At 27.9% G+C, this 13,007-nt stretch overlaps 2 protein-coding genes across 3 annotated transcripts in view; one reads left to right on the top strand and one right to left on the bottom strand.

Moving 5' to 3' along the window:
- The window catches only part of LOC132950915 (uncharacterized), a 133,720-nt gene that overhangs the window by 98,050 nt on the left and 22,663 nt on the right, over window positions 1-13,007 (bottom strand). The window contains exon 2 of the mRNA XM_061022533.1: window positions 9,974-10,155. The gene's annotated coding sequence lies outside the window, so the exon portion shown is untranslated. The remainder of the gene's footprint in view (window positions 1-9,973; window positions 10,156-13,007) is intronic.
- LOC132950912 (regulator of G-protein signaling 11) overlaps window positions 1-13,007 on the top strand; it is a 51,598-nt gene that overhangs the window by 30,663 nt on the left and 7,928 nt on the right. For both annotated transcript variants that reach the window (XM_061022530.1, XM_061022529.1), the window contains exons 4-13: window positions 3,073-3,123; window positions 7,987-8,093; window positions 8,195-8,311; window positions 8,564-8,635; window positions 8,718-8,900; window positions 9,394-9,569; window positions 9,695-9,768; window positions 10,052-10,181; window positions 10,958-11,179; window positions 11,573-11,830. In XM_061022530.1, the coding sequence (XP_060878513.1) occupies window positions 3,073-3,123; window positions 7,987-8,093; window positions 8,195-8,311; window positions 8,564-8,635; window positions 8,718-8,900; window positions 9,394-9,569; window positions 9,695-9,768; window positions 10,052-10,181; window positions 10,958-11,179; window positions 11,573-11,830 (1,390 nt within the window). The remainder of the gene's footprint in view (window positions 1-3,072; window positions 3,124-7,986; window positions 8,094-8,194; window positions 8,312-8,563; window positions 8,636-8,717; window positions 8,901-9,393; window positions 9,570-9,694; window positions 9,769-10,051; window positions 10,182-10,957; window positions 11,180-11,572; window positions 11,831-13,007) is intronic.

Here is a 13,007-nt window from a genome sequence, read left to right as displayed (position 1 = left end):
TAAATAACTTAATTAGTCTAAATATTTCTGTAAATGCCATTCGTCATTGAGTGTAGAAAATAATATTATACACTATAACTGTCAAAAAGTTTCAAAGCCCTACGAATAACATTTTATTCATTTCAAGATACAATAATAATAATAACTAAAATATATCGACAGAAAATTGATATTTTATGTTTAAATTATCAACATTTTTCAAAATTAGAACAATGCGTACTATATATAAATAACCATAGAAAGAACTAAAATATTTTAAATTTGTATCTTGTTTGAAAAATGTAAATAAAAAAAGGTGGGCAAGTGGGTGTCGCTCTGCTGTACAGTAGGCACAAGTGCTGTAATGGATGGTATTAAATTTGAATTCAATGATATAATATCAAATATCATTGTATAAGAAAAACGAATCTGAGCGAAGACGGTCAGTCAGCCTATGATATTACTAAGTATATTTGATGATATTATTGTAAATTAAGTAATTTATATATAACCTATTTACGTGGAACCTTGTTTTAAATTTTCAATCCTTGAACATTTTATTAATACAAAATAATCATTACATTTTAAATTTGATAGATTTCGTCAACATTTGAACTTGAAATGATTATAAAAAAAAAAAACGTGCATATATGTCATATTTTTAATATTTTATTCATCTGCTATTGTAACAATATATCAGGCGCCTTGAATTCAATGATATAATATACCATTGTATAAGAAAAACGATTCTGAGCGAAGATTATCAGACAGCCTTTGATATTACTAGGTATATTTATTGATATTATTGTGAATAAAGTAATTTATATTATAATCTATATACATTCCATGTTATTCCTAGTTTTAAATTTTCAATTCTTAACTATAAAAGTTGAACATTTTATTAAAAACTGACAATGTCCGTAAACAACTCAAAAAGAGTCAAAATATTTTCAAAATGTTATGGTGTATAGAATGTGGGAATATGAACATTCAGTGAAATTTTTATGTCTCTACAGTTATTCGTTATTTAATTACAATAAAATAAAAAAATCATTACATTAAAAACCGAGTAAATATCCAATGTTCTAAAAATATGAACTTCAAACGTACATAAAAATGTAATTTGACTTTCATGTAGACATTTTTTTTTTTTTTGATAGAAGTAGACAAACTTATGAGGAATCGTGTATTACATTTTCAAATCTTATATTTCAAAAGAAAATTTTTATGAGTTTCTGATTCAAAATAATTTGCACGTTTTCATGATTTTTACGTATTTTATCAACATTTGAACTTTAAATGCTTAAAAAAAAATTGCGATTATGGATTTTTAATATTTTTTAAATGTTATAACAATATATTAAGAGCCTTGTATTAAATTTTCAAGCCAAATTTTTAACCCAACAAATAAAATTTTACTGACATCCATGGAAAAAAAAACTAAAAAAATTGGAAACTGAAATGTCCGTAAACAGTTCAAAACAAAACAAAATATTTTTAAAATGTTATCGTGTATAGAAAATGCGAATATAAACAACCAGAGAAAATTTCAGCGTAAAAATTCCCGATTTTCCTTAATTTTTTTGTTTGTTTCTCCGCGTATTATAACACTAATGGAAATATGGGATTTTTACCTCCAATAATGCACCAACAAGATTCACTTTCCCATCGAACAAGATACTGAAGTTGAAAATCGAAGCATGATTTCGACTACTTATCGTGTACACAAAAAAAACACACTTTGTAAAATCAATACATTCATTGCCCCGCTCAGAATTTAATATTAATTTTTTTTTTTTTTTAATATTAATAATAACATATAAAATATACTATGAGCATTTCAAGTCTTTACGGTTATTCAATTGGTTTTTCATAAATATTCCCGTTTTTCCGTAATTTTTTGTTTCCCGATTATTTTAAGAAGTTGGTAGGTATGTAGATACTAAGAATATTTTTACCCTGCAATTCTAAATTAGATCCATTTTTCAACAAGAAACCAACCTCAATATTAAAGATAACAATTTTACTGCTCCAAAACGTAATGACAGACTCAACAAAACACACACATCGTTGTAAAACCAATACATTTATCGATCAGAATCTAAAAAAAATATGAATATAAAATATTAGGTATATTATTATAGTTTATAACAAACAAGATGATTTAATATTAAATTGTTTCAGTCTTCTTGATCACAATGAAATGTAATAAATTCGAAATACGGAAATTATTAATCCTTACGAATGTACCTATATCGATTTAATTATTATGTACAGACATTAAAATTATATAAAAAAAAGAAATAATGAGAAATTTGTAAAAACAAGTTTAATAATAATTTAACAAAACAAGTAAGCTGAAAATGATTAGAAACAGACGTATTTATGGTATATTGATAAGTATTATGTTAATATCATGTTAATGTTTAATGAACATAAAAAATAAATTTGTAATTAGTTACCTAATAAAAAAGAATTTTTCACGTGATAAAACATAATATCCTATTATTAAAATTAATTTTACATATTTTAGTGTATATAACGTGAGCAATGCCCATTAAGTTTCAGTTTTCGTGTTTAAAATCTAAACTCGGAACGATACATTTTAAATATGTATCTTTATTCTAAAATCTACAAAAAAAGTTAAAGTATATAATAGATAAAACTATATCAAAACGGATAACACTTACCTATTCATAACTTAAACTTATACTATAAGTTATTTTTTTTTTGTAACTATAATAATATGGATTGTGATTTGTGATAAATTTGTGTAAACATTTGTAAAAAAAAATCTTTGTTATAGTGAAAGCGTAAACTTATAAGACCGTATGAAAACTGAAAGGATGCATTTTTTTTTATTCATTGATTAAGAATTATGTTTTTGGCATACACAAATGTTCCATCATCAATCAGAATATTTTTTAACAGGCTCTAACATGCCTTTATGAGTTAGAAAACTACATTATATGCTCAGATTTAATATAATACAAATATACAATTTTATAATAAATTCATTTAAATGAATATTTTATGTAAATAATTTATTTAACATGATACCTATAACCATAAACCTTTATTACACTGTTTCAGGTTATAACATAATTGAATGGCTAATGGACCGTTTAACTGTCGACGAAACTGGTAAGTTTGAATTATTAAAATGGTTTCAATAAAATAATTTCTACAAAAATAAAAAGCATAAAGATGTACATACCTAGTATAATTGTATAAATTATATGTATTTATAAAAAGTGTACAGAATATTCGTCTTTGGTTATAACAAAAAATAATGAGCAAAAAAACCAAAAATTGAAAACCACAAGTAAATAGAATCAATTGTTTAATTATTTTTTCATAACGTTTAATTGATGTTTAAGAATTTGAACCAAATAATTTATGTATACATGAATATTTAGAAAGAAAAAAATAACAAAAATGTTTTGTTCATTATAAATATAGTTTTTCCATTGTACGTAATATTATGAAAATAATAATTCCATAAATAAGCTATACAAATGAATTTGCCAAGTTAAATTTGGTTCACCGTTATATTTTATTGGTTTTACTATTAAATGACCGAAATGTTTAAACAACAATTTATTTCTAATTATGTATTAATAAAAAAATTTTAAGTACGTACAAAAATTGTTTACATTTTGCAATCGAAATATAGTTGATTAAATACATAATTTAATAATGTTGATTGGAATTTGTGAACAACTGCTTAGTTATAGACGATTTAATATTGAAAATAAATACCGATAAGAAAAAGGTTAAAATATAGTTTTTACATTCTTATAGTAGAGCTAAAAAAACGTTTAATTCAGTCAATTTATTATCAACACTTATATTTGCTTTTAGTATTTATGGGAATGAATTATGTGACTGCGGCTTTCATATCAAAATCAACCAAATATTGTCTAGTTAGTTAAAAAAAAATCTTAAAATCCTAGATTTGCTTTTTTTCTCATATCAGTGTTTCAAATATATTTTTCCAAAGTTAAGTTTTGATTATAAAATACATTTTGATATATAGATAAAACAGAACTATTTCCAAAGTAGAAGGTACGTAGTACCCATTAATAGTATTTCGGTGAATAATTAAACTATTGATTCCTTCTTACTATATAAAAACTCAGAGATAGTTTAATATAATGACTTGTTCTTCAATACTTCACTGTAAACATAGAACACAGTGTAAACAAAGTATAACTTTGATAACATTTTAAAATCGCAACCACTTCACGGTACAATTTCAAAGAAATGCAATCCTCTTATATTATTTACTTTTGGACTTTCGGTATACGTTTTTATATTTTACTACTTACTATTATATAGATCTATACATTATTTATGAAAATAAAAATGAACGTTCAAACGTACAATAAGTCCGAAAACGTAAACAAAACATTTTCATTGAAATATATTATGCATCAACGTTGCTTTTAAATGGAAATCTGAAAATAATGTACTTTATCGTACGATTTTTATGAGTCGAGAAAAAAAATGTAAATAGGTATAGTAAAACAGTATATATGGTACCTACAGATAGTAATAATATGCATCGTTATTATACATTATACGTTTGTGTATTATGTATATTCAAATGTTATGTTCAGAGTCCAAAAATATGTAAAACAAAATTGGTCGCTCGTCGTACAACAAACAGCTCTTACATTATTGTTATCATTATTATTATTTCCACCACTCAGATTTAATAAACGTTTCTACAAATGTCTATTATAATATTATGTATTATTATACGCTGCACTATTTACGCATATTTTCTCTTCACAACATGGGTGTATCTATAGATTGTACTACCCCATACGTAAAGTATGCGATATCAATAAAACGAGATTGCAGAGCATATTATTCTCTACACACTTATTCTACCGTACCTATTTCATAACGATTTAACAGGCCACTAAGTTCACATCGTAATGTTTGACTTTATCGAACATAATATGTAATTAAACGCGATAAGCAGACCTTTGTAGAACTGTTTTTTTTCTTCCGGGCGTATCCTGCAAACGTAAGAAAAATATGTGATAGGTTTTTATTTTCCGTAAATCTATTTAATGGGTTATGGTCTCACGATTTAGTACATTTTATCACCCATGTGTATGGCTATATAGGTTCTGTAGAAGTTGAATTATGTAACGTAGCGGTGCTCAAATACAATATCGTATCAATATTACCTATACCTACCTATATAATACTGACACAAAGCGCCGAGCAATAAACAACCCCAACACTATTCTTCCCGTTCGTCGTTTTCAGGAATGTTATATTGAAGAGGATTACTTTTATGGCTGCAGGATTCATTTCTATACAGCGACATCGACTAATGCAGTAATGCGTATGATATACCAATACCTATCCAAACAGAATTATATAGGTTGCTATATTATACTGATGCCTAAATAGTGAACTTACACAAGTATTAGGTATATTATAAATTCTCGACAGGGAACCCAAACTTAATTGTAAATAAATAAAAAATATACATAATATAACACAATTGATGAATAATTAAACTTAAACGCCATAAAAGGATTTATACGTCTACATAATTAAATAGTTTCGAAAATACATCATATAAGTACCTATATATAGTACCTATTTATCTGGGTATTGAAATACTATTATTTAAAATCGGAAAACTTGTTGGATTCAGTGTTATTTATTATCTAGTCTGTTGAAAACTAAATTTAAAAATTAAGAAACCGCATGTAATGTACGTGTTAAATTTGAAATCAATGATAAATTATTGCATACGAAAAACGATTCTAAACAAAGATAGTTTGTCTTACATTACTAAGTATATTTTATGATATATTTATATATTGATATTAGGTATCTAATGTAATTTATTTTACTATTAGTAATATAGTTGTCGAATTAATTTTTTCTGAAAACATTTCATTTGCAAATGTAATTGTGCGTATAAAATATTATAATAATATATTAATAAACATTAAAAGTTTCAAGTACCAATAAATAATATTTTGAAATTATAACAAAATAACTAAAACCGTTATTCATTGTTTAAATATCTAATTTCGTCCAATTTTGAATATTGAACTTATAATGTGTTAAAAAAAAACTATGTTAATATATTTTTTTGGGTTAAAGTATGAACTACTTATGAGACACCTTGTAATAAATGTTTAATCGTTAACAATAAATTTTATTTGTATAATTACTTTTACTGTACATTTTCATACTAAAAATTATAATCATGATATAATTATTATCATACAAAGAAATAGCATTATTAGTTGGTTTTATTATTTTTGAATCGCCATTATTGGGACGTTTTTAGTTCCTGGTGGAAAAGTGAATATAGTTGGTACATTCAGGAGGGTAAAATTGAAAATTCCCAATAGTTTTCAAAGGCAACAGGGAAAATAAAATTATGGAAAAACTGAAATTTTTACGCAAAATATCAGTTCAACAAAATCGATTTTGTTTTTTGGTGTAACTCAAAAACAAATAAGTAACCGTAGATACTTGAAATTTTCACTAAATGTTTGTATTTGGATTTTCTATACACGGTATAATTTTCAAAATATTGATCATTTTGACTCGTTTTGTCCTATAATAACTTTATAGACATTTTATTTTTTGTACCTAAATAACAATAAAAAAAAAATATTCACTAGGTCAAAAAACTCCAAAAATTTAGTTATTTAAATAAATATATATATTTTTATAAGCATTTAAAGTTTAAATTTAACACATCCATTACAGAGACCCACACAGTACCTAATTTATAGCAGACTGGAACCCACTTGCCCACCTTTTTGAACTTATTTTTCTGATTTAAAAAGAAAAACCGTTCAGTCAGTGATTCCTTTAATATATTCCTTAATATGGATGGAAACAGGCACTCAGCGCAGGTTTAGGTTATAATATATTCATTATCGCATTGGAAAATAGATTTTTAACGGAGCTTAGAGCATATAATATTATTTACAGTCGTTGGACGATAAAATAATTACGTTCTAAAGTGCAATCTGCAGTGCAAATTCGCGACAAATTTAATTCATTATACCATGTACATGGACGAGGCTGGCATAAAACAGTTTTATATAACTAGAAAAAAGTATTTTAAGAAGAAAAAAACAATAGTAAATAAAATCTCTAGTAAAAATAATATACCTAATATATAATTAGCTCTCCACTCGGAGTGTACTGCAAAATGTATAAGACGAGGTATACATATTGTGAGTAATAAACTAACAAATAATAACTGATCCATTTTACCAACAATTTTAATAAAGTTTTTTCCATTTTATGCCACTATAATAATAAATAAAATATAAATATTATTTTAATTATGACTAAGTAATCAAAAGTGAAAAATGAATTCACCATTTCTGCTGAGATAAGAGCTTATGTAAATACGTATATATTTGTTTTAATTTTAAAACGTACACGGTACACCGGTGTAATGTAAAGTATGCACAAACCAAGTATAATATTATTATATATAATATTTACTAACATTCATTTACATTATTATAATTTATTTACATAATCGACCGCGTAATATAATACGTCTTTATAGTGATTATAGTGACCTCTGAACAAGCCTATACACATTTTCTTTTTATTGATATATTAAAATTTCGCTGCAGTTTATTGTGATTCCCATCAATATAATAACGTACCTAAAACAGTTTTTGTGTATAGGAAAAAAGAAAACAAGTAGGTAGTTAATATTTTTTTGTGGAAATTAAGTTTGAATAACGTTTTTAATAATACCACTTCATAATATAAAATATGACCCCTTTTCAAATATTGTCCTATTATAGCAGTAATATATTATTCAACATTTTAGTAAGTTAGAGTTTCATCGAAGCACAACTTTAAACAAGTTATCTACATCATAAATTATACTTAAAATGTTTTGAAATTCTGAAGATGACTTCTTGACATGTTAGTAAAATATTACAGAGAGACGTAATAAAAGGAAATTCGTGTTTTTTATTACAGAAGCGGTCCATATAGCCAATATGTTATGTCAATACGGATACTTCTTTCCCGTAAACGACTCAAAAACTCTTACTCTAAAAGATGACAGTTCTCTGTACAGGTTCCAAGTAAGATAAATAATATCTATTGCATATTATACCATCGACACACAGTTCAACGTTAATAATGGCGTTCAAAAAATAGTTGTGACAACGTTATTGTTTTCCAGATTCCGTATTATTGGCCATGTTCACAAAAGAATCCTGATAACGTAGAATATGCGATATACCTATCAAAAAGACTGCTGAGAAACAAACAACGGCATGCCTTGGAAGACTATGAAATGGTAAGCATCATCACCTAACTTAGTTAATTAAAACAACCATGAATTAACTCTAAAAATGTATCAAGGTGTGAATTTTTAAACACAGTGCACTGTGTAATTGACAGTTATGGAAAATTTAACTAAAATAAAAATAAAACCTTTTTATTTTATCTTATTGTATACAAAAACAGTAATTTATTCGCACGAAATCAAAAATATTGAACATTTAAACAACGTTAAATTCAATAGCTATTTTTTCTTTTATGAATCCAGGACTCGTTGAACAGTTTGAAAAAAAATCTACAAAACAAATGGGAATTCATTACGATGCAGGCTGAAGAACAAGTAAAAATGAAGTGTTTTTATCTATTTAAAGTAATTAATCTTGATGACAAGACGTCAACTGTACATGGATCGATTATTTTAGGTGCGATTGAGCAAAGATAGGAAAAAAGGCGAAAAAATAGTGACTGATAGTCAAGAAAGGGCGTTTTGGAGAGTACATCGTCCTCCTCCAGGATGTGTCAGCGTTATGGAACAAATACCGATCAAGATAGGTGGCAGTTTTTCAACCAAAAAGAAAAGAAGTTCTGAAGATCTCCGGAGAGAAGTAAATAAAATATAAATATATCTTAATCGAATAGTGCGAAGTAATTACATTTTTATAATTTATTATAAACCATTCCACACCTGTTCATTAAAAATAAAAATTTAAATATTAAAAATAAATATTGTGTGGCGTAATATATTATATATAGGAACAAACCGATAGCTAACAACCATATATCTACTTTAACTAATACATCATGATATATTATTATAATTTATAACTAAAAATAGTAAAATATTCTACTATTAAGATCTGCACACTTAACTTCCAGTACAAACGATTTAAAACTTTTGTTATATTGAAGATATTTTCAACAAAGCCCCGTGTGTCTGTGCCCCATTTCCTTTAAACTGAAGCTATGTTCGGTTAAGTATGACTGATCTAATCCTGATAGACTGCAGCAAAATACGTAAGCCATGACCGACAAATGTGAAACAAACTGCAAACGTTTAACGATTCAATTCTATAAGGAATATCAATTTTTTTTTCGTAGGTTGAACTGCTAAGAAATTGTATAGGGAGAACAAGAGTTAAAACGTCAGTAGCTTTGGACGGCCTAGTTTCATTTGGAGAGACATATAACGAGTACGACCCATTAATCACAGGTGCTCAGCCATCGAACCCTTGGGTGACGGACGATCCAACATTTTGGACGTTCAATTGCCCAATGTGAGTTTATATACTATGATATATTATAATATTTATAATGTTGTTGCAAAAAAACAAAAAATAAATTATCGAAATTCACACGTGCGTGAGCAATTTTAATATGTCGAGACGTGTACATGTTTCAGGGTGGAAGCCATAACCGAAAAGCGCATAAAACGTTGGGCTCTATCAATGGAAGATTTAGTGTCCGATGCAACAGGTAAATGGCTATCATTATTATTGTTATGTGAGAGTTTACAAAGGTATGCGCTTTTGGTCAAACGACGAGGTATGAGCTAGTATAATCGTTTTACGCGTTAATTTAACTCAATGTTTTATACTGTCTATCGTGTTAATCGTATTAAAGATTATATAATACAATATACAATAACATTCATAACATAAATAACATGCATATTACGTACCTTGTAGAAATCGGAAAATATCTCTCTGCCGCAGAGTGCGTTGCTCTAGTCAATTACATTATTATTCGTGTTGAACAGGTCTCTACGAGTTCACAAATTATCTCCGGAAGGAATACAGTCACGAAAATATTAGGTTTTGGTTGGCGGTCAATGATTTGAAACGGAGCTGTCAGTCACAAATCCTGCAAAGAGTCAGAGAAATATATGAGTAAGTGTTCAAAGGGAAGATTTATTGTTGGTGCTACAGTTATATTATAATTACAATGATTATTATTTACGCTGTTGAACTATTTCCAACGTAGTAAAACTCCGATTTAAAACTCATTTATACATACAGTTATCAATTGATAATATGATGAAGATCCATCAATTTGATTTTTAAATTCGACAGATCTTCGTGACATATGCCTTGTATCTATACATGCAGTTGTTATGTAGGTACTTAAGTAATACTTTTCAATGGTATAAAAAAATTTAATTAATTAATTAAAATCTATATAATATTGTTATGTAGGTTTAATTATATTATATTATTATTTTTTAATGAGACAATGTGTTACACTTCAGTAATACCTATTATTTGTTTGAAATGTCCACCTAATAATGTCTTTGCGCGTATTTGAAGATAATCATATTATCATCATCGTTGTAAAATGTAACACATACACACATTTCAACATGTTCAATAGTCAATTTGAAATTACGAAATTATTACTAGGTAATATTGTATAAAATGAAATGAACCGCCCGAAAGTACAATTTAAAGTAGCCAAGTAGGTACATATACAAAGACTATAAATGTACTAAAAATACAATTTAAATGTACGTAACGTGCTTATATAGTTATACAGGAATAAAAGTATTCGAAGCCATTAAACGTATTTGAATAGTATTACAGTCAAATATTTTACAGCCATGACTGAGTAAAATATAATACGCACGTCACCCCCTATCCATGTCTATATCAGTATCGCATGTTTTCAGTGAGTTTCTTGCGCCCGGTGCTCCATGTGAAATCAATATCGACGGCAAGACGATGGAAAGAACGCATAAAGAAATGAAAGTCCCGTCGAGATTTACGTTCGACGGTGCTGCGGAACACGTGTATACATTACTCTTGAAAAAAGACTGTTATCCTAGGTTCATAAGGTCGGAGCATTACAAAAACCTGCTAGCTAATGGCGTCCAGCCCTCGGCCAGACGAAGGTACCTATAATATAATTTACAACGATGTATTAAATATAATATGATCCGATTCACTCTGGCACTCTCTGTCGTTGGGCTGTACTGCAGAATCTGTAGGCATGGTTTTCAATACTACCACGGCCGGAAATCGGCAGCGTATTATAATATTATTATTATTTGTGTTGCGTGTATATGCGTACGCGTCGACAGTCGATACACATATACGTATAGGTATACGTATATTTCAACGGGCGATTTGCGTTGATTAAACAAAACGTTTTGTTATTTTCCCGCGAACGAAATTTTTAATAACATATAAGTCATAAATCTATAGAAAACGACGATCGGACGAATACGAATTCTATGAGTTTGAAAAGGTTGTCGAACTATACGCATTGGTGTTGTTTGGTTTAGATTTTTCGGGCTGGTCGGCGGCGCTGCCAACAAAAAGGCAGATTGCAAAGATCGCATAAGAAGCACCGCAGGATGTTCAAGCACACAGGGTACGTCATCGTCGTCGGTCTTGCAAGCGAATCAGTCGTCGTCGTGTAGCAGCGCAAAGCGAAGGGGCAGCGACAGGAGCCTGACCAGCTCACCACACGAGCTTCCAATAAATTCTGTTAAAGTCTCGCAATCCCATAGTCAATCTAATCTCAGTGACATACCCTATAGGTAAGCCAACAAAAACAACACATACAATAAACCTACATACATATACAACATGAACGTATATACTATACCTATAATGTATATAATATATATTATATACTATGTACATGCGTTTTGACGTCTATAAGCATACACGAAAAAAACCACAGTTACCAAAACCCAGTTTATGAATGTTACTCATTCGATATTCCTAGGTAGTCAATAAGGATCTCGCACGCACGAGAATTCGAAAATAATAACTACTATCAGGCACATACTCATAAAAAATATTTTGGGGTGGACTATGCCTAAGTCTGGGCTGTACATATTTTTAAATATTAATATTATTAAACATATTAAAACAATTCGAGAAAGGTGGGGGAGGGGTTGAATCCAATTATTCAACCTGTGTACGTTATAATATTATATTATACACATATTATTTACTAGCTGCTATAGCGTTACGTAGCTCTTATACTTATGATTGGACAAATAATATGATCGTAGCTTAGGAAACTATATAATAGTATGTTTACTATATACCACGTTTACTTAGGTCAAGCAAATTATTGTTAGATGTCTGTAAATATTCTAATATTCAGTATTCACTGAAATCTGATAGTTTTTTCAATTATATAAGTACCTATATTTGGACATCCAATCGATACAAAAATAACCGTCTATAACATTATAATTATCTACATTAAAAATGTTAGGTATAAAAACACTTCACAAGTGAACAACTATATATAATTGATGACAGCTCTGTACTCTGTAACAGTAGCTTGTATAACTTGAATTTGGCGTGTTAGATAACAAACATTGGAGTGGCTCGTGTACTCTTTACAAATCAATTATTTTAGCATACAATTTAGTATTTACCGAGCAATTAATTTAAATTAAATTATACTAAGTACTTACTACGATGAATAACTTTTTAAAAAATAATCAAAACTATTTCAAACACATTTTACTAATGCGAACATAACGTATATTAAATAACGCCCATACCAGTGGAGACACATAGATTAAAACATTAAAAAAAATAAAACATCGGTTACTAAAAAAAGTTTTGCACAAAATTTGCTTTTTGAGAAATTGTAGGTATCGGTCGAATTAATTATAAATATTGTATTAATTATATTTATTTATTTACTATTTAAAACGTAGAAATAATAATGAGTGTATAAAAACATATTCT

The sequence above is a fragment of the Metopolophium dirhodum genome, chromosome 8 (genome assembly GCF_019925205.1).
Source record: "Metopolophium dirhodum isolate CAU chromosome 8, ASM1992520v1, whole genome shotgun sequence".
Classification (NCBI taxonomy): Eukaryota; Metazoa; Arthropoda; class Insecta; order Hemiptera; family Aphididae; genus Metopolophium; species Metopolophium dirhodum.
Note: the sequence above shows the minus strand (reverse complement) of the source record. Positions and strands in the feature narration are given on the sequence as shown.